This window comes from Buteo buteo, chromosome 2 (genome assembly GCF_964188355.1).
Source record: "Buteo buteo chromosome 2, bButBut1.hap1.1, whole genome shotgun sequence".
Classification (NCBI taxonomy): domain Eukaryota; kingdom Metazoa; phylum Chordata; class Aves; order Accipitriformes; family Accipitridae; genus Buteo; species Buteo buteo.
In genome coordinates, this window is record NC_134172.1 from 35,736,107 (window position 1) to 35,758,776 (window position 22,670).

The 22,670-nt window shown below is 41.5% G+C and overlaps 1 protein-coding gene across 1 annotated transcript in view; it reads left to right on the forward strand.

The window, feature by feature from the left end:
* Window positions 1-4,567: 4,567 nt before the first annotated feature.
* DNAH11 (dynein axonemal heavy chain 11) overlaps window positions 4,568-22,670 on the forward strand; it is a 162,381-nt gene continuing 144,278 nt past the window's right edge. Inside the window, 14 exon segments of the mRNA XM_075041966.1 lie at window positions 4,568-4,595; window positions 5,120-5,253; window positions 5,474-5,518; window positions 8,375-8,446; window positions 8,448-8,575; window positions 9,081-9,202; window positions 9,994-10,175; window positions 10,903-11,066; window positions 11,943-12,219; window positions 15,148-15,231; window positions 15,234-15,379; window positions 16,261-16,270; window positions 17,143-17,218; window positions 21,705-21,780. Coding sequence (XP_074898067.1) covers window positions 4,568-4,595; window positions 5,120-5,253; window positions 5,474-5,518; window positions 8,375-8,446; window positions 8,448-8,575; window positions 9,081-9,202; window positions 9,994-10,175; window positions 10,903-11,066; window positions 11,943-12,219; window positions 15,148-15,231; window positions 15,234-15,379; window positions 16,261-16,270; window positions 17,143-17,218; window positions 21,705-21,780 — 1,544 coding nt within the window.

The window sequence follows — 22,670 nt, forward strand, 5'->3', positions numbered from 1 at the left end:
GTGACCCAAGAGGCAGGTTTGTTTGTCTGCGGGGAAGCCTTGAAAAAACCCCACACTTACACCAGGACAGCTATTTTCTCTGCCGCTCCGTGATCCCAGAAAAGAGAAGTAGATCAAGCCTGGCAGCGAGGAGCTATATTGCACAGATCAATGGCTCCAAAGAGCAAGAGAAGTTGAAAGAACTCTTGCTGTTTCCTTGAGGTGGAAAATGCTCTAAACGTTGGTTACGTGCTAAATGTTGACCAAATGAAGCATGAAAAGCAAACGGATGGCACTGGCGAGAGAGCCAAGCTCCAAGCCCTAGCAACCGTGCTGAACTCCAGCTGGCCCCTGCAGAGGGGGAAATAATCCCCTTTTCTAAGAATATAAGGACAAAGGTGCTCACAGAAAAGAAACTAGGGGAAGAAATGTAAGGTCCCCTGTGCCGCAGGAGAATGAGAGAAAAAATCATCAAGGAGCACTACAGTTTCTTGCACAAAGTGAGAAGGCAAGCCAGCTCCAAAGGTCTGTCGGGCAGCAGCCTAGCACACGGTGGATTGCTGTCACCAGGCATTACCTCACTATTCGTGCTCAACTCTTGAGAGAGGTTTACATGCAGCAGAGCGGGGCTCTGCGCAGTCAGAGCTTTGCCCACCTACAGGTACTGGTTTCTAGGGTACATTGGCAGTAGAGCTCAACTCCTAGTCACCATTTGGTTTTTCCTTGATGCAATCTGTTTTTCTTGAAAAAAACTCCATGATCACAGAGGTCGGCTTGATCCCCATGCCAGGAGCATGCATATATTTTATAAGGGTATTGTTGCATTAGTCACATGGGGGAAAACAACTTTTGCTGAGATAAGTGGCCATCTACAGCGGTGTCTACAGTCTGGCTGACCAGCAAGTTGGCTGACCACTGTGGGCTGATAGAGGAAGGAGCAGCCTGGAGGTGCCAAACTGAAGAAACCTCAGAGAGGAACCCGTCACACACCAAATGAAACTGGCTTTCTTTGCAGCTGACATAATGGATGTTCTTCTCAAACACGCACGGATTTTTTGCTTTCACTGGCTTGTAAACATATATTCTGCAGATATCTGTATTTTGTTTGTGCTTAATCAGATACAATTAGGCAGCTCTAGCAGCTGTGAAGTTGGGAAGGCAAACACTAGTGACCTGTTTCTTCTTTCTTCTGCAAAAAGCAAACCAAGGAGCAGTTTTAAATTGCAGCAGGCGATATTTATTATGCAGTGAGAGTAACTTCAGAAAGCAGCTGTCCTCACGCCGCTGCATAAGAGGCAGTTGCTTTTCTCATGACCTGAAGGTTAACGAAGAGCTGCCCAAATAAAATTGGGATAGCTGCAACGCTTCCTTCCGAGCCCCTGGTCCCTGTGCGGGACGTGTCCCCGGGGGACCCGCTGGCGCTGGGCCCCGGAGCGGGAACCGACGTTTGCGGTCTGGTTCATTTCTAACAGCTTCCGTCTGACGGGCTGTCCTGCCATCCCCAGGGCACGCCGGGGAGCAAGTGCGGGCAGCCAGCGAACAGTTAAATTTATGGCAGCTCTGTAAACATTTGCGAAGGGGGATGCTGAGAGAGGGACCCGTATCTCACACGCTCGCGGGGGCGGGAGATGTGTAAATGCTACTTCTTAAGGACCCGATGCTGTAAACGATCGCGGATTCCTTCAAATCCGGCCGCGCCGCCTCTGCCCTCCTCCCCCGCCCCCTCCCGCGGGGGCTCCGCCGCCCGCCCCCGCGGCTGCCGCAGCCGGCGGGCGGAGGGAGCTCCGCGGTCCCCCCAGCTCCGCGGTCCCCCCAGCTCCGCGCCCGCCCTCGCCGGTGCAGGCGGCGGCGGCGGCAGCGGGCGGGGGACCGGGGACGCGGTGAGCGGTAAGTGTGGGGCGGCGAAGGTGGGGGGCGTGCGCCCGCGGCGGGGATTCAGCGGCCGCGGCGGAGCGGCGGAGCGGCGGCCGGTGCCCTCAGCGCGGCTCCGCCGGGCGGCCCCGGGCGCGGCGGGGGAGCGGGGCCGGGGCCGGGCGCGGGCAGCGGAGCCCCCCGGCCGCGGCGGAGCCCCCCCCCGCTCCGCCCCCGGGGCCGCCGTCCCGGGGAGGCAGCGGCCGGGCGGCGCTGGCAGCCGCCGCGGGTGCCTCCTGCCGGCCCGCGGGGGACCGTGGTGGGCTTTTTCCAGGGAATTTAGAAGGGTTTGGGTTGTGGTTGTTTGGGGTTTTTTTGGGGGGGAGGGGGGGGGTAAATAGTGGGAGAAAGCAGCGCTTTCGTGTTTCCTTTTTTTCAGTTCCGAGGGTTATTTTGCAAGTCTGAAGAGCGTTGCGACCTGCAGCACAGGCAGTGAGAATGCCATCTCTCAATGAAATTTAGTTTCCGCCCGAGACAAAAAAGTTGTTGTTCCTTTTTTTTTTTTTTTGGAGGGGATGGGGGATGGACAAAACCTCGAGCTGATTCCAAATTCTTGGTTTGACCAGCAGGCTCAAAAATTAACTGTTCGTGTAACTCTTCCTTGCATCACTGTGAGGCTGTACTTGTATCTCTTCCCAAATAAGCTGAATACATTTTAAGAATAGTTTAACTTTGGGATAGAAACCAAGGGGTAGAAATGCTAATGCTTTACAGTGGCAATCTTCCTCCTGTCCTCTCCTTCCTTCTCCTCCCTTGAATGTGTGTGGTTTTGAGGATCTTCTGTGCCATTTACTTTGACAAAGGTCACTGATTTCTCCTCCGCTGTACTGGCTCTGTGGCATCCGTGTCGAGAACTAGAAACATGAGAACTGTGTAAAGCATGGTCCTGGTTAAAACGCTTTGTGGCAAATGAGTTGTTTTCATGAAAATAGTGTCCAGCTGGAAAATCTGTGAAAACTTTTGCTGTGCTTAGCATAGCTCCTCTTCTCCCCCCTCTCTACCAATGGAGTTATGCTTGTGCTACGGCCAGGACTCTTGCTGTTTCTTACCTCTAGTTGCTAATCTATGCCAGGAGCATGCCGACCTGCTCTGAGGGGATTATTCCTCTGCTGAGGAGCTGTCTCAGTCCCTCTTAGCCCTCTGCCTGATACCATTCAGTGGGCTACAACCTAACCATAAGGGTCACTTAATGCTATGTGTGCTTATTGGCACGACGGAGTCAACTCGTCTCTTGTCGGCGTGGTCCCAGGCTGCACCTAGTTCAGCCTGTGCTCAGTTATGGCTTTTAACTTCTTCAGGCAGGTTAAAAGTATATTGCTTCAATGAAAATTCAGATTCTGTATTTCTGAGCAAGCAGTGAAATTCACAGTAACTTGCACAGCTTCCAAGTCATGAAATACAGAACTCTGGCAGAAAAAGATTTTGAAGAGTTAGTTTATTTTTGGATAGGAATACATAATTTGCGATGAGACTATGCTGTCAGGAATACTCTTTTGGTTTCCACTAACTTAAGAAGGAGTCATGTGATAGAGTTGAACAGAGTTAGGTCTGTGGCAGTGTCATCTCATGTCCTAAAATGCAACCTCTCTGGCATCTGGAAGTGTGACCCTGATTCTGTATCTGTTAGCTACAAAGTAGGCTCTCTGGAAGATGACAATATATGGCTTTTTGGCAGAGCAGAGAAGAGAATAGATAACTAAATGCAATTAGGTATATTGAAATATGGCCAATGAAAGGTGGTGTGGAGTATCCAGGGTTGGTTTTCAAAAGATGATTTGCATGGTCATATTTCCAAGCCCGGAGGCTTGGAAAAGGTCAATGCACATCCATAGGGAAGCTGGAAAAACAGGTTTAGGAGGAAGACCAAGGCATATATATGTGTTCATGTAGTATAGGTGTTCTGGCAAACATTCTTTGGATTTGCAACTTGCCTATTTACATTTCATGTTTTCTCCACTCAGTCCCAACAAAATGAGCTGAGATTTTGACTTTTCTGATGCATCAGTTGATGGAGAGCTCTGATGAGTAGCTGAGGTTCTCCTCATCTTGTTTATTCTGTCTAAACAGCAGTGCAACAGTGACATTGTCAAACCAATAACCTGCATCTTACTTGCTTCAGGTGCCACATGAGGTGGTACAGAAAGCTGTGCTATAAGGAAGACCACAGAATGCCTTGGAATGGAGAACAACAAAAAGGACCGTCCATTTGGGGAGGTGTCTCAAACACTGCTCCAGCACACAGTAGCTTTCATAGAAGAGGTATTTATAACCAAATACTTGTAATAAAGCAGCAAAAACAAGGGTGAGATTTTAACTGGCACCAGAGACAACTGATGCAAAATAAATCCTATGAAAGGAAAAAAGTGCCTCTAAAAAAAGTAGCTACTCTACCCTCTATATTATCATCAGAGATGGCTTGTTGCTTGAGGCTTAGGTCTGTGTAGCATGTCGCTCTTGCTTTCTTTTTGTTGCGTTTTGTATAATGGATGTGACTGCTGTCATGCGAATTGTTTACAGCATGAAATATATATTCTTTCCTGTGCTCAGGTCTCTAGAGTCATCCTCGATGCAGTGATAGGTGGTGTACTTCTTGTCCAGTGTATGTCATTGTGAAAGATGAGGGATGAGTCACTTCCCTTGTGGGCAGGGATGACTAACCGCCTCTCCTTTGGGAGCAATGACGTGGTCAAGCTACCGCACCAGAGGTTAGGCACGCAGGGAATCATCCCCTCAAATCAGCTCTCTGCTGACTATATGATGTAATAACAGCTTATTAAGTCACATGATTAAAGGCTTTTACAGCTCATAAAGGAGGAAGGCTCATAAGAAGGTAATAAGAAAGAGAAGAAGCATTTAGCGTTGCACCAGCTTTTACCAAAATTGTGCTGCTTCTGAAATGTAAATCATAAGAGATGCGTATACAAGGTTTCAAAATTTGTCTTATAAGAGTCATTAGGATTAAGCTATAAAAACAAGTACTTACATGAGATTTTCTTAAAGAACAAGGCATAAGTATTTAAATTCATATTTAAATTTCTTTTAGTGTACACGTCTTACAGTTGTGTAGAAACCTCTCGCTTTATTAATAACACTGTGTAGAAGACACTCCGAATTAGGGCTGGATACAAAATGTTTGGGTTTGCGTTTTTTTCTGCCTTGTAAAAGTTCTGGGAATAACATGAAGTATTTCATTTTGAAGTGTAGCTGAGTCTGTGTGAATATCTTACAGAGAAAGTACAGAGAGACTGTAATGCCGATAGGACTCCTACCTTTGCGATAAAAATTCCCTTAAAACTGCATCTGAAGTTCTGCTTTAAACCAATGGTGGATCTACGCTTGGTACAAAAAGGCAACGTCATGGATGTAAAGGTGTTGCGCTGTTCTTTCCAGGTCCTGAGTCATGCCTGTGGTCCTGACCCTGATTATCTGGGACACGTTCCCAAAATTTTGAAGAGCATTGGCTCATCACAATAACATGTTTTTAAATGGAAATACTCTAGTTCTGAGTAAATTTTTGTAATTACAGATCCAGGATCAAATTTTGGATTGAGGAAGAGACCAATATAGTGGTTCATGTCTGTAGCTGGGATTCAGGAAAGCCAAATTTAAGACCAGGACAGCCAAACAGGTTTGACAGAACAGTTTTAGTTGTTACTCCTGCATATCTGTGAAAATTTGGTGTTTCAAGGAGGGAATAAATGTGTGCCATTTACACCACAGTATTACAGATACTGTGTATAAATACCGATGACAATGACAAAAAGAATAGTTTTCATCTTCCTGTCTTTTAGTACTTTGTTAGCAGCATTCAGATTTCAGGCTGGTCATTATCTCAGCAGTTTGATCTTGAGAGACAGCAGTTATGAATAGGAGCAGGGATAGAACTGCAACTCTCCTGCCGAGAAGCAAATCTCTTCCTGATTGAAGCCCATGACAAAACTCCCATCAACTTCAAAGGAGAAGGAGTTCAAGCACAGCAACCTGAATGCATCTGAAATCCACTGTTGGGCACCCTGGAAAGGTCAACTTTTTTTTAAAGATTAGTAAGGAAGAGAGAAAAATGAGAGCAAATCGTGACTAGCATAAAGAAAAGAGGAAGTTGACAACTAAGTTCACAGTCTGTTGCTAAATCTGTCTTTATTAAGGAAGCTGATTTTTGTGCAAGCTAATGTAGGCAATCAGCTGGCTTAGGTATTTCTGCTTAAAATTAGAATGGGATTATTTCTCCTTTGGTATGATGGTATGGAAACAAATATCTAAGATGTGGTTGTCACAAACAGTATCTGTAGCACTATTGTGGCTGTTTACTTAACTAGCATATTCTGTAGAGAGAAGCCAAAATTTATCAGCAGTAGCACATGCTAAACTTTTAACTTAAATGCCAAACTTCTAACAACACTTTCCATGTGTTGCTCATCTGTGTTACTAAAATAACAAAAAAAAAGTAAAGGCTTCAGAAAAAAGTGCTTAAGAGTATTTTAAAACCTTTTGAAAAGGAGAGATGAGATAGGAAATCGAGGTTTAGAGATATTGATGTGAATTGAGTGCTTGCTCAGTACATACACAAGAAGTTTCATTTATAGCCCCGATATTTAAGTCTAGTATCTAAACTCCAGTACCATCTCATACCCTGACTTCAGTGTTCAACAACAGAAAAATACCCCCCCAAATGTCAGTTTTGCTTCTCTTTTCCATGCTGAAGCAAACCCAAACCCTATCAGATTTATGAAGTTTGGGAAGTTTAAGGGGGTTTTTTATGTTAAGGGAGCATGATTTCCTTCACAGTGTTAAGGGAGCATGATTTCCATCACAGAGCCACAAATGAACTCGTTCAATTAATGTCTGCCTTACGAGTCTCTAGGGAGCATACAAGCAGTGTAAGGCATGCCCTCTTCTTGGACGAGATGGGAACTGGCCCGAGCGACAGATCTCACGAAGGCTTTTGGGAGGGGAGGACGGGCTGCCGTGGGAGCAGGGCTCCGCTGCCCTGAAGCAGCCGGCGGCACTCAGGTGCAGGCTTGGAAGGTGTGTGAGCTTCAAAGTGCTGAAAAAACCGTCTGTTACTCTGTCGGGCCCTAATAGATAAGGTGTTGGGAGAGGGATGCTGGTTAAAACAGATAAACAGAAGCACTGGGCTGCTCGTCCTAGCTTCTCTCGCTCGTATTGCGGCCCACTTGCTTACACATTGCAGTTGAGTAATAACTGCAAATGGGTACGCTGAGTCTGCCTCTGTGCTATTCATGTGCCCTCACTGTCAAAACAAGCAAAACCGAACCCTAAGAGCGAACCTCAAGTTTGTAATTACTTGTGCAAGAGCAGACTTGCATCGCTATTTTCCTTATTGCTTCCCTTTCCGTTATTTTTCAGTTTCTTGTTTGTAAATCACTCTGGCACAGAGAGGAGTAAATGGGACACAGTATGGATGTAGCAGCACATCTTTAGCTGCAATAGGCCTAAAACTGAGTTCATAGCAGGGGTCCATCTCCCTGAAATCTGTAACTCAAAGATTACCCGTTAATTTTGATGTATGGCAACAAAATATTTTGAGCCTTATGAGGGCCTGAAGTGAATGAAGTCTATACACGGATGAAGACATTCACCCAAGAAGCTCGCTTGAGATGCTGGTGTGGAGATTTAATTAATTTATCTATGGCTTGCACCTGATTCAGCAAAGTACTTTGGTTTGAGCATGTGCTTAATTCTAAGTGTTATGACAAATAGTAACATACTTCAAGTTCCTACGTGCTTTCCTGAGCAGAACTCTGTACTGACTGACACAGTTTAAGAAACAATGCAGAGAGAAGTTAGGAAATGTTTATGTAGTGAAAGAAGATGAAAGATTTAAAATAAATGTGTGAACTGGAGCAAAATTCATCATCAATGTTATGCATTTGCACCACAGAAAAAATATCTTTCCAAAGGATAACACAGGTGCCTATTTCTAGGAAATCATTTAAGTATGATTTTATTATAGCCTGCAAGTAAACTGTCTTTAAATGGTATATGTTAGTAGCTATTAAACCACAGAAAGAAGGGTTTGTGCTACTAATAGGATTTGTTTCTCCTGTTAGGAAAATACTGGATATAGGGGATGTATAACTATGCCTGCTTGCCTCTCCCCCTACTCCCCATCTGTTTCTATTTTCTGAGGGAAGGAGGAGAGAGATAATAAAAGTGGTTTAAATTTCTTCTGCATTTCTGAAGCTGCTCAGAATTCATTTTCAGCTGACTTAGAAGCAATACTGCCCCAAAACGTAATTTCCATCTACAGTACAATTTGACTGAGATTCAAGTACGTATTTATGTTGTTAGCAAAAGAAAATATAAAGCTGATTTTGATTCAAATAGTCATGAGTTTGAGAAGTGTGGCTTGGGTTAGCTTGTTCTTCTCAGATTTAAAGAAGCAGTTTGCAGTATGTCACCAACAGCCAAGTTTTACGGTTATTACTGATTTGTAATGTTACTTCTCCTGCCTCCACTCCAGGTGTTAGTGCCTATTCTAAGCAATAAGAAAAACCATACATCCTGGCCAGGTTGCATTTCCCAAGATATGAAGCATCCATCCTGTGGAAATCATGAAAAATAAAACACAAATTATGAAAGGATTGATGTCAGGAACAACTCATCTTCCCACTCCTACAGTTGCAGCAAAGATTGACTTGCATCAAATATATGCTGAAAATAAGTAAGGAAAGAGTATTGTGTGAGCTATGCAACACAGGAGGAAAAAAAAAAGAAAAGGCAAAAAAAGTGTGGTGCTTTTGGTGATTTTTAGTCTCAGATGCAAACTGGTAGTAAATTGCATTAAAGAGAAAGTAACTAAATGCTTAGTGTTCCAAATATAATATTTTTATTACTTCATTTTTTTTCTAAGGCTTGAAAGGTGTTTAAAAATATTTTCTGTGCAATTAATATATTTTAAACACTGTAATTACTCTGTCATATGAAAACATTAATTTCTAGGAATTTATATTTTTTGGTTTATTAATTTCAAAGGCAAGACTTGAGCTGTCTGTAGAGTCACCAGAATTTGGAATCACATGAAGCTATGCTTCCAGAGTACAAAATAAGGTTATTCTGTTGAATTACCTTTTAAATGTGTTTGCAGTTGATTGCACTTCTCTGTTGCTTTGAGTGTTTAATGTGAACTGAACTCTTATCATAAAAGGCATTTTGCTGTTTTCAATGAGATTAGTAGCAGTCTCAAAGGATGGCATCAATAAGGAGCATGGCACTAATCACTGGGATGTGTGTCTATTACCTGTCGAAACAGCAATAATATCAGCAATGTCGCAGAGAACTCACAGTTTGAGTAAACCAAAGGCTTGATTTTGGTTTAGGTCTGACTGTGTACAGAGATGTTTGATAATCAGTTGTTGGGTAAGTGAAGATTTATAATCCTGTCTATAATAAATTATTTCAAAGGCCCTGGCCAGGGTCAGCTCCTTGCTGTATGTATGTCATAGCAGTGAAGCAGGTGTGCCAGGCAGAATAGTGTAAGTAAGTACGGAGCTAAAACCAAGGCAGAACAAATGAATTAGCTTAAATGAAAGGACTAAAGGGAAAAAAAAACAGAGTGTGAAAGGGAGAATGTAAACTTTAATGTCCCATTAATATTTTATTAAAAAGCTTTGCTGTGTATTATTAGCTCCTCTTTCTGTAAACACTGGCAAAGTGTAATAAAAATATATTAAATAAAATCTATTTAATATTTATGTTAATTATCAGCATTCATTCAAACACCAAATTACCATGTAACTTACTTATTGGAAAACAAAACAGTAAAATGCAGATTTTTTACATCTGAAACAATTGCAAGGGACCATTTAAAGGATATGCTGCCAACAAGTTCTAAGAGGGTGTTTGGCCATGGCTTTGATCAGTAAATACATCTGGAAGTGTGATCTGTGTCTTCACAAACAGCCTTTTTAGCTCTGTCTTCAGGGTTTTTCTTATGATTTTCCTCTTATCGGAACTGAATTCCAAATTTCAGTGTTGTTCATCCTTAAATGTAAAGGGGAGTGGGGGGAGAAGAGCTCTGTACTATCACAGTAGAGTGCTTGCTTTTAAATTCAGTGGCTTTCTTCATATTTTACAGATAAGATCCCAATTCCAGGGTAGTACTACATGCCACTGAATCAATGGTTATTAGGTGGTCACATCAGCTGCATGACACTCTGAATAGGGATTCTGCTGAACTTCTGCATGGCTTTCATTCAGACCCCCAAACTGAGGTGAACTTCTGGAAAGCAAGAAAAGACAATCTTTTATATATAAATAAGCAAGTAAGTGATTTCAGGTATTATTGTAAACATCAAGGAGAACTTTCTCTTGATTTGCCTTTCCACATGCAGTCTGAAAAATGACACACCACAATGATTTTTTTGTTGTTTTATTTTTGCAAATACCTTATAGTGGTTTCTCAAAGTAATCAGACTTTGCATAAGTTACCAAAGTAAAACAGAGTTAAACATCAGAGGACAGTGAAAATTGCTGATGAAGGGCTTTGTAGCTGCAAGGAATTCTGTTGTTCTTGTCTGTTTTTATTAAATTTCTTCCCATGACATTTCTCAAACTCTGGAGAAAATTAGGTTAAGACCAAAGTTTATATTTGGGAAATTATTGCCAAATTTGACTATGAAATGCATACTATTGTTTAATGATAATAATCATAGCTTGTTACGAAGTGAAACAGCTCTTTTTAATTGAAAAAGATATGCAAGGTTATTCACTTTCCAAATATGAAATGTTGTTGGGAGCTGTGTTTAATCCTCTGCTTCCTCCGTGCTTGTTGTTAGCGATGCTGCAATGTCAGGCAAGTGAACATTATGAAGAGCCCAGTTCATTCCCCACTGAAAGCTTTTGGGGCCTTTCCCTGCGTTTCAGCTGGCATGGATCAGCCTTTATCTGCTAGTAGACTTAAGACATATTTATTCATTAATTCTCTTTCTTTTGACAGGCAACCATGATCTTTAATTGCTTTCTTTCCCCATTGTTAAATTATAGCTTTAGAGTCCTGTCCAAAAAATGATTAAGATCTTAAAAGCCAAAGAAAGCAGCTATTACCCTGCTTCTCAGGACATTTTCAAGGAAGTAGAAGATGGTAAGGGTAGAGAGAATGAGATGTATATTTTGTCTGCATTTATATGTGTGTGTTACAGAATAATCTATAATTTGTCTTGACATAACTGTAAGTCATGATGGTGAGATATATCAGGGCTGCAGGGGCACACACATATTAAATCACGCTCCTTTGTGTGCTGAGCTGGCTCTTTTTTTTTTTTTTTTTTTAACTTTATGTGGATACTTTTCCTGTCATAAAAATAGGTGAGAGATATAACGGTAGCAAAATCAATTAGAATGCATTTTTTCAGCATTGTTTTTGATCTTTAGCTGCAGTAAATCTGTAGATAGATAAATTCTACTGCTAAAAGAAATTAAATAAGGCAGTTAGAAATAAAGAAATATTTAGTTAATATACTACTTTGTATATAAAATAATTATACTTTAATGGCATATAATAAAGTGCCAGCTTCTATGATGTTATTCAGTTTTGGAGATACTAGCTCTGCAAACAGCTTACACTCACAAGTATTGGCTTGCCTATTTTACTCATGGTTAACGATCACTGTTAAAGTTTTGGAATAAAACCTTAAAGTACTCACACGTTTACATTGTTTTCTTGTTTTTTCTTTTTTCTTTTTTTTTAAACCGAGTGTTAAAATTTAGTTTCTTCATGGAGGCGATAATTTTGTATCAGTGAACTGAAATATATTTAAACAGTTTTTGTATTGATGTATGACTAGAAGAAAGGATTGAAACTTCTATAGTTCATCAGGTGCTTTTAGTTAGCAAATAGTCCACAGTGACAGAGTGCAAAAATTTTCAGGTCTTTTCTGAACTTTTGAGGCCAGAGATGTGTGGAGTACCTACCAGGCAATGGACAGACATTATTCGCCAGAACCTTGCCACCTGTAGAGGCTGGCGTTGCTCTACAACCTTCATTTTAATAAAAGTTCTGAGCGGTAAAAGAACAGACTTCATCTGTTTTGAACAGAGACCAAACCAAACTGCTTGTATGAGTCTGAATCCTTCCCATGTCATCCCATGCCAGCAGCAGCTCAGCGCACAGCTGTTGTGCCTTCTGAAGGGCAAAACAGCACAAGCTTCTACAGTCTATGGAAAGAAATGGAATTCCCGAAGATCTGTAATTTAATCCCACCTTTATTTCACACCATCTACCTGATACGGAGCCACTCCAAGTCCTACAGCATGCCTGTGCGAATAGTAGTTCTGCTGGAGGAGTTTTGCAATCTGCTTACTGACCAGGTAGCTTCAAGTAAGGGTAGTAAACCACGTAAGTACCTAATAAATAAATGTTAGTTCATATACAGTACATCAATAACAAAGACATGGATTTAATCTGTCTGTTAGTTGTCTAATAAACACCATAATTACATTATAGATACTTTCAACCAGTATTAGATTATTAAATTTGCAGCTGAGCTGAATAATTAGTCATCAGCTCTACCATTCACATACTGTGTATTTAAGAATGAAATATGTTTCTTGACTAGTGAAAGGAAAACTGTTCTTTGGAAGCCATATAACCTTTTCAGGTTGGGTTGTTGCTCCCTAGCCCCCTCCTGTTGGTATATATTTGCTGCCTCTTTTCTTACCACGTTTCTTGGTAGGTATTTCCTTTGGTGAATTACAAAATGCTGGTAAGAGCTATGCAAATCAAGAAAATAGGGGGTTTGCAAACAAGCTGTGAATGAGCCGCCTGGATGCATTTTCTGTCCTCCTGTCATCAATAAGATTTCCCCATGCTTCCACTGAAGCCCACTGTTTTGGTGGGAGTGTGAGAACTTTTAAACGTTGGCAAGCAAAGCTGTTCTGTAGGATTCACTGTTCTGAAGGCACTTCTGTTGGTCAAGAAACAGGAGAATCCCCTTCAAAGCCAGCCTGTTGTACTTTCTAAATGGTCACCACAATCCTTCCTTAGGAACAGTAGGCAGCCAGCCTCCCCGACCCCCCCTGCCTGAGGGGACAAGTGTGCAGCTTCCAGGGTGACCTGCGACCAGGGAGTGAGGGAAGAGACCTGATCCTCTTCTCCTGCAAGAAACAGCTCGTGGGTCTTGCTTATAGAAGTAGGAGGAGGCTTGGCAGGGCTGTCACTGTGTGAGAGCCCCCTGAGAGCACCTGGAGGAGTAAATCTGCTTTTTCTGTTACAGGCTTACAGTGGTATTGATGTGGTGAGTGGGTACAGGGTACTTCACTCTTTTTTCAGGGGAAAAAGCTGTGGTGTGAACATCTGTGCACCGGAGGAATCCTCTTTGTGGCCGGATGGGAACTGGATGCTTAGATTTGTGCTTGGAAGTGTGCTTAGGTTTGCTTGGGAAGGAAGCTTGATCTGAAGAAATCATTGTGTTTCCTATGTCACACAGCACTGCGCTATCAGATCTCCCGTTTATTTTTACTTTGGCTAACATCTGTTATATATGGCAAGGCCCCGTTTGCCACTTCTTTAATTTTGCATCATCTCCTTCCTTGTGTTTTAAGCTGGACATTAACAGGCTAACATAAAATTTTCATTGAAATTAACCTGAAAGCCTGGCAAATTATTGCTGTACGTTATGAGGCAAGTACTGATGAATGACAGAGCCTGTGCATTCTGATCTCAGCCCCAAATCGCAGGTTTTGAAGTGGTGCCAAAAGGTTTGGATGGAGCCATATATAATTCTTTGTAAGGTTTGGAGAAAGACAGGGGAAGAAGTACCTAGGAGGAGTGGCAATGTGAAGTAGAAGAATATGGGGAGTGGGCGGGGAGGGGAGGAATAGGATGAAAAATATGACCAGGAAAAGGTTTTTGTTTGCACCCACCCACCCCTCCCTTGCCAACCCTACTTGCATTACATTAATTAAAGAAATTAACGTCGTGTATTTGATGTGAATCTGCAATTGTCATGGTTTAACCCCAGCCAGCAACTAAGCACCACGCAGCTGCTCACTCACTCCCCACCCAGTGGGATGGGGGAGAAAATCGGGAAAAGAAGTAAAACTCATGGGTTGAGATAAGAATGGTTTAATAGAACAGAAAAGAAGAAACTAATAATGATAATGATAACACTAATAAAATGACAACAGTAGTAATAAAAGGATTGGAATGTACAAATGATGCACAGTGCAACTGCTCACCACCTGCCGACCAACACCCAGTCAGTCCCCGAGCGGCGATTCCCCCCATGCCCACTGCCCCCAGTTCCTATACTAGACGGGACGTCCCATGGTATGGAATACACCGTTGGCCAGTTTGGGTCAGGTGCCCTGGCTGTGTCCTGTGCCAACTTGCTTGTGCCCCTCCGGCTTTCTCGCTGGCTGGGGATGAGAAGCTGAAAAATCCTTGACTTTAGTCTAAACATTACTTAGCAACAACTGAAAACATCAGTGTTATCAACATTCTTCGCATACTGAACTGAAAACATAGCACTGTACCAGCTACTGGGAAGACAGTTAACTCTATCCCAGCTGAAACCAGGACAGCAATAAATGTAAGTTTTACCAGTTTTGGATAAACTGATGAAACAACAACAGCAAAAAACAACCTATAGTCCTGTCTTTATCACTGCTCCCCCCACCCTACCTTACTACATGCAGACAGTGTTATCCATGGATCCTGCTTCTCTCTTTCAGGTTATTCATGTTACTGTCCAGAATTATACATCAGGTACACATGTGTTCTAGGTTTGATTCTGGGCTTGGGGGAAGCTCTCTTCCACTAATTTACTAAATGAAAAAAACTAGGAGGACTTGTGTTGGCACTTCTGTATGTGCTGGCACAACATATGCTACATGAGAGTTAGTACCCAAAGGCTATGGAGGTGTTACAGCAAACAGGTAAATAAATTTCCAATATCAGTTTTATTGGGGGAAAAAAGTCCCTTTACTCTGTTATTTCCTGAATGTTCACTGTACCAAAGGTGATACATAAGGGTCAGTCTAGCTGGACGGATTTGTGACAGGCTGAACATGCTTTGGGAGCATCTCAAAAGGGAGAGTTGTATTATGAGATAATTGACAAAGTACAGTAGTTAGAGATAACAGTTTTGAAAGATGATACATATTATTTTTTGTGTTCTTATATAAAGTGGAAATTAACTTTATGATTGATGTCATGACTGCATTTTAAAAAGTTTTTTTTTAATTTTTTTTTCTTAATTTTTTTTTTCTTCTCCTGTTCATTTATTTACATGCTAGTCTAGGTTGTATCTTTCACCAGAAAATCTTTTCAAAGGAGAAACTGAAGAAGCTTTGGAGGATGTGAAAATAGTTAAAACTATTAAAAAAACTTAAAAAGCTTTAAGGATTCATTCTTTAGTCACAGAAACAGATTGGAGAGCTCCTTCATTTGTGGCAAGGAATTTAAACCATGGGATTTCAGATCTGAGGTGATGTTTTCCAGATTTGATATGTTCCCCAACAGCTTACTGTAGAGGAGGTATTACTCATCATCTATGTTGCTGGATAAATATAATATCTGAGAAATATGGGCTATTCTCAGTTATACAGACAGCAAGACTCAGTTTTCTAATATCCAGAGTGCAAAATTACACTGCAGAATTACACTGCATAGGAAGAGTTAGGAGTGTTGAATAGGATGCAAATATTGTGTGCTGTGCAAGGAGCAGACTGGTATTAGCAGTAAGAAAAATGACAAATGTGTTTCTTAAATCCAGGCCTTCCCAGGGTTTTGAAAGTTGCTTGAGTAAAGTGCTACTCTTCATATGCAGCCCGTGGCTGGGGCTTTCTCCTGAGCATGGCACCTGCCTCTGCTTTGTCTAAGAATTGAGGAGGAGTTATCTGTTTATAGCTAGAAAAAATGTGGTGGTTTAGGGTAGTCTTTGGATGAATGAGACAGAATACTCTTCATCTTCCCTTTTAATTCTGTGCCAACAAGTAATGGAAGATGAAAAATCTGAGGTCAGGAAAGGAGTGTAGAATATTTTTCTGATACTGTGGTTAGGGTAGATGTGTAGGATGGGAGTAGTCATAGCTTCTGGTTCCTGCTCCATGGGGCCTTTTATTTATGCTTTCCTGAGCCTGGAAGCAGTTGCAGTAGGAGTCTAGACTGGCCGCTGGTTAGGATGCCCTTCTGGGAAGTGGGAGATTCACTTTTGGGATCCGAGCTGGAAAATTATGTACTTTAGCTCTGCAATTATTTAGCTGGTATGCCTCCCCATCTCACCCCTCTAAAATACTATCAGAGAGTAAGAAATCCAGTCTGACAGCGTCTGACAGCGCCTGCCGGAGCTCTCTCTGAAAGGGATTTGGGGTGAAGGCAGCGGCTCTCGGCTGTCCGTCGGCAGACAGACAAGTCGAGGTGCTCTGGCTGGGGGGTGGCTGTCCATGCTTAGGGGCAGCGTCCTGTGCCAGCAGTTTTGCAAGCGTGGCTGCTTGTGCCCATCGGAGCCGTCACGTCCAGCCTCGTGACATGAGCGGACTCCTGCTGACGGTCTTGGTTCTTGACACTCGGATGGGCCACGGAGAGCCCTGCCCTGGGCAAGCAGGTCCCTCAGGGCGGGGGGGCAGCCGAGCGAAGTCTTTGTAGATCCTGACCCTGAGCCTCAGGGTCTGCAGTCCACCGGGAGCTGCCTGGGGAACCCATGGCTGGTTTGCTCCTGCAGAGAATAGGTGTTGCACACTTCTAAACACACAAGGAACCAGTTATTTTCATCCCTTTGGGGCATAAAACAATTACTTCACTCAAGTCAAGTCAGAGACCATAGAAATTAATTTTGCACATGTTACAAGGGAGGTTGAAGTGGGTTCAATTTTACTCCTCTGAGAAAGATTTATGTTTAATTTTCATAGCAACATTTTGTGTTATGATAATAGATCATGTGTTTATACATGAAAGTAGGTGTTTAGTAGTGCTTGCTCTTTTTTATCTAGGCCTTTTTTAACTTAATCTGATAAAATGGAGTTGAATTTGTATGTTCTATGGGACAATTCATTTCCACTTGTGTTTTAATCCCATAAGTGACTCAACCAGGATAAAGCCTTGCTGAAATTACCTGTTGCTCCTCCACTTTTTTTCATATTAATTGTTTAAGATGGCACAGATTTTAACTTCTCATTCTCCCAAACAAGAAGGGAGAAGGTCAAATGAGGCAAAAACCATCTCAAACATCGGGTTCGTTACTGTTTTTGGTAGAGGCATACCATTAATTCATTTTTATTCATCTGATCTAGGAAATTTTCATTAACATGTTGGAATTTCAAAAGCTGGAAAAGCTGGAGTTTGGTGGAATCAAGGGGAACATTTTAAGTGAGTAGGTCTGCAGAATGGATGAAGAGTTTCTGGAAAGCTGTGAAGTTTTCAGGAAGAGAACATGCGATCCTTCACATTACAGTACTATGGTAATATTGCATCCTGCACATAGGCATTTGTGCTATTATTTCCTTGTTTATTTAAAAGTATCTGTGAACTTGGAGGCTGTGAAACTAAGAGTTTTATAGTGCTGAATGGAAAAAGGCATGAGATAGATAGGCTTTCAACACAGCTGGGTTCAGTGTCTACCACTTCTTCTTCAAACCAGAAATTAATTTTCTTAAGAAAAGATTTCTGGATGCTTTCTCCTGATCAGATGGCTGAATTATTTAGAAGTGCCACATGTGGAGAAGCATTCAGATGGCTTTCGCCAAAGAATTCCAGTGAATAAAATAGATTTAAGTGAATAAAATAAATTTGGATAAAGTGAAACAAAATCCCCCACCAACATTGCCCAAAATTAAAAAAAGAAAAAAAGTTAATTATTGACATACAACATACAGAACTGACAGCTAGTTCTGTGAGCTTTTTTCCCTAAGCGTTAGGATGTATTTTCCCTGAGCGTTAGGATGTAATTTGTTTACACCAGAACTGTATATAATAAATCAGTTGATTCTACTTGAAAGATAGAGAAGGTTTTAAAATGTTGCTATATAGCAATGTCTTGCAGGAATAGCTAAAATAATTCCTAACAGTGTGCTCACTAATCGCCATGGTACGTATATCTGATAAATCAGAAAGAATGTTTATCACTGTTCTTTTCATAGATGTTGGTTGTGGGGTTTTTTTGGTCATTTTCCAGACTTTGGTGTTAATTAACAGCTATGAGCATCTGGAAATTTGGAAAATGGTGTTTTCTGAAGGATGTAATCCACTTTTAACACAAATTCGGATACAGAAATACCCTGTCATGTTACGTAGCTGGCTTTGCTGCCCGCTGGCTAGCGCTCTTGGCTGCCTTCAGAGCAGGCTTTGGTCCCAGGGCGCGGGATGCTTTCGGCGTTTCGGCTGGGCAGCCCCACACAGCGGGGAAAGCAGAGCTGCCCGGTGAGTGCCCCAAGCACCTGGGCTGCTCTGGCTGCTTGCTGCTCCGCCTGGCACGGCTGCCAGAGCGGCAGCCAAATGCGCGCTCTCCTTCCTTTTTGCCCTACAGCTTTGTGGAGCAGGGCACTGCCTTTGAGAGCGGGGAGGTATTGATTAAATCCCTCTCGAAGCGAGGAGGCTGGTGAACCCAGGTCTGCGCCCTCGCAGGTGTGTGCCCCAGCCAGGGGAGGCAAGGCAGCAGCTGGGGGGAGATGAGGCAGCCCCAGCACCAGCTGCAGATTTAATGGGTCCCCTGCGATGACTCTCTTCTGTGCCATCCTGATCCGAAAGATCGCCATCACAAGCGGGATTCAATCAACCCAAATAAGCTACAGTAAAAACATACCTTTTCTAATCTGTTTCCTGACTGAACTTCAGTTAAATGAAATTATTCTTCTCTATTGGATGACTGATTTTTTTTTTATTTTTTTTTTTTTTTTTTTTTTTTTTATGCTTACACCCACCCATTCTTCCCCCAAAATCTTCAGGCCAGCTGATTCTCCTAGCGATGTCCCTGCCATTTCCCCGTGCTCCTGACACGTGTGTACCCACAAGTTGTACTGGGTTTGCACAGGTGCAGACAATGAGGAGATGTGTGGGTATAAGCTTTGCTGGCATTTAGGAGCTTGGACTTGCTGTGTGGTGTTTTTGGCAGTGCAATAGGAGAGAGAGTCCTGTGTGTGAAAGGAATACGTATTTTGGATAAGGTGTTATTTTAACAGGCAAATTTTCTGAAACAGACCTAACAGAAATCTTAAAGTTATTATTATTAAAATAATTTATATTTTTAATAATAATAGAATTATTAATGAAATATAGAAATTTACTGTTCTGTTAGATGTGGTAGGAAATGTATTCTATGTGTCTGCACACTGATTTTTCTTGCAAATACGTGGTTTAATCTAGGTAATTAAAAACCCAGAGAAATGGTCGTAAACCAGACTTGAACTCAATGAATGGCACAGGGTTAATTCATGCAGAAGTCTTGCAAAGTTGTTAATGTCTTTGGGGTAAAATCCTGGAACTGCTTTAAAATCCCTAGCAAAGCTTCCCGTGTCTTAAGGTCAGGACTCACTATACTGTACTACTAGATTTCATCACTCCTGATAAAATCCCTTACAATTCATACTAAATTCCTGCTAATCCCTGCACAAAGCTACAAAGCTGCCTCGGAAAGGAGAAGTGAGTGGCAGCAGAGACCTGCTGCTGGTTTTGCTTTTTTTGCCTTCTGAGGCAGCAGGATGCTCAGAAGCACCTGCGGGAGATGGGGTTTCAAGACACCCATTCTCAGGTCTGTATGTAGTTTGTGTGGTTTTGCCTTTACCTCCGTGGGGGTTTCCCTGCATACTCGGTATATACATGTAAAGGTGGTGAGGCACTTTAACTAGCAGCTTAAAACTGTTATTAAAGTACAGCAATTATCATATTTGGCCGGACCTAGATTGTAAGAAAGACAGTTTAAGCTGATGTGGTTTTAAGGCAGTGAGTCCTTCCTTAGTGACTCAACTGACTTCGGACAAAAGCAGCCTTTATAGCATGTTTCTGAACAATCATTCTGCGTTGTAAGTTTATTGACTTTCCAGCTTATTGCCAAGTAAAACATAGTCAATGAGTATTAGTTTTCAAGTTTGCGCCACACTTACTCATGTATGCAGGCTTAGTGTTGCAGAAGAAGTACAAGTGGAATACCAAGTACCAATTACTGTGCTTTTTTTACTGTCATTGCTAAATTTTTTTTTCTCAAGTTCTTCAGAAACTATTTGCCTTTGGGTTTGACAATGCTAATCAGGAGCTTTATCAAAGAATAGCTGTCAGCTTATAGCTGATCTGTTTGTCAGAAGCTTCAAGGTTCATGCTATTCAGTGTGTGATATATATGAATAGTGTCCACATATTTCCAAGAACAAGTTTTACATGCTTCTGCATAGGCAATGTGCAGTATGTGTTCAGTTAATATGTGGATGGAACTGCCCAAAATCCAGGACAGAGCAATGGTCTGGTTTGTGGCATGACAAGGGGGGTCTGACCCCAAAGAGGACCAAAGGGTGCTTAGCTTTCAGGGCACAAATGTGGGCTTCTTGGACTGACTGTCTTAAATGGATTCTTGATGTGTTAAATATATATATTTTTAAAAACATATCACACCCAGTCACAGAACTAAATTTGAATTTCTTTATTTGCGATGGAGAAGTGCATGTAGTTCATCCTGTCATGTGGTTTGGGTATATATGTGTGTTTGTGCGGTGTGTTTAAAAAAAAAAAAAAAGGCCAAACAAACAAGAAACATGTTAGTTGGGGGGGAGTGGGGGTGTTAGAAAGGAAGACAATTATTAAATAAAAAAGTTAATTTGATATGCCTTTCCAAAGGTGCTGGATTTTATTTAAATGACCACCTTGGCTACTGGTACTTCTATTTTTTTTTGTTTATTTACTTATTGGCTTGCAACAGTAGAGATGCAGCCAAGCTGTGAAGAAAAGAAGGATGTTTTCTCAGAGATGATCAATGTTTAACCCATTTAACAAAGGAAGAAGTGTAGCTTTACATGTACATGTTACTGTTTGTGCTGCCAACAGGACAAAGCAGAAGGTGTGGAAGCTCTCCCTTTAGAGCCAGCATGAACTTGCATTAATATGCACCCATATTTTCTGCTCTGGTATTATTTTTCCAAAAGTTTTCATCTGTGAACATGGTTAATTACCTTGAGTTTTAAGAAAGTACAGCTGTGCTATAGAAAATGACTGTTGTTCTGTTGCCTAATACATGTGGTAGCTGCAGATTCTTAAGATTAATTAATTGTAGTAATGAGTCAGTCAAAAGATACTGTTTACTTAGTGAGTTGACTTCAAACATCTGAGTAGCTGAAGTTTGATGCTCATAATATCCTAATTAATGATAATATGCAGAGATAATTTGGGCTTGTAAAAACTCATTGAGAAGCTCTTCTTTAATGGGAGGGTTAATAGGATGAAACAGCATAAATGTAAGGAGTAATATTACCTGGCAGAGATGGCTATCGCTCTTATCAAGCTTCTTAAACAAAGGTGTCACTAGTACACACACATATTGTTCTTGCACTGGTACACATACGTATAGATCTTACGCTATTATTTAAAAATAATCTGTATTGCTAAGCAAATGCTTCAGTTGTTAACTCGGTGTCTGTAAAACAAACAAACAAAAAACCCCAGAAGCATCGCTGTTAGCATTGATCATTGTTCATCAGTTAAAATAATACTGAAAAACAAAAATCTCAGAAGTTTGTTCAGTGACAGAGGCGAGCTATGTCTTTAACACAACCATATGCTGCCCATTAGCTTTTCTTCCCATTGGAAAGACATGCATTTTATGCTTTTTTTTTTTTTTACATTACAGGAGTTTGAAGATTATTATACTGGATAATAAACCCTGGATCTTGACAGATGTCTTGCCTCGGTTCTTTGTGTAGGATTTCATGACTGTTGAGGTTTAGAATCCAGTTCAAGGTCAGTACCCATACACATGAAACTGTTCTTCATTTATTATTAGGAAAAGTTTTGTGCATTGCTTAAATTATACTTTATATCTGGGTAAACTCTTTGTGAATTGAATGCCTTGGAATACTAACATGTATTTCAGCTGCAGAATCAAACTGAGTTCTTTGATTCTGGTGTCATTTTAATGATGTTCTGAATACGGGTTCTTTCCAGAAGTTAACCCACAGCTAAGGCCAGATCTAAAATGTAGGTCAAAGAAACAGAGAGATTCCCTTTCACTAACATTCTGTATTTGCATTTGACTGCACAAGGCACAGAGTCTCATGGGTGGCAGATGTGTCCAGGCTCTCCATCCAGTGTGGCACACAGTTAGCCTGGGTAGTTGGAGTGTGTTTTTGCAGTAGTATGTGTTATTCTTAAACGGGAATAATTAAAATGTAAGATAGGGAACGACTGATAAGAAACAGTTCTTCAAAATACAATTTAGGAGTTGTCCTATGTAGAACCTGAGTAAGTGATGTCATGTTATTAAGAAAGATGTTCAAATGGGTGATTGTCCTGAAAGGCACAAGGAGAAATCTCACATTTTAATCACCCTTGATGGCCCTCCAATGGAGTATTGTGGCCAGGTATAAGCGTTACATTTCAGGAAAGAGGATTTGTTGATGGTTATTGCGGCTGAAGAAGAAAAGACAGAGAACAGACATAAATCTTCAAATACATTAGACTTCTGCCTACAGGAAGGAAATAGTCTGTTCTCTACATCCAGAACATAATGAACTGAACTTAAAGTGCAGAAGGTTCAAGTCTGATGACTGGGAAAACCACTTTATGCCAAGCATAATGAATTGCTAGAATAGATTGCTAGGGGAGGTGACGGGCTCTTCATTATT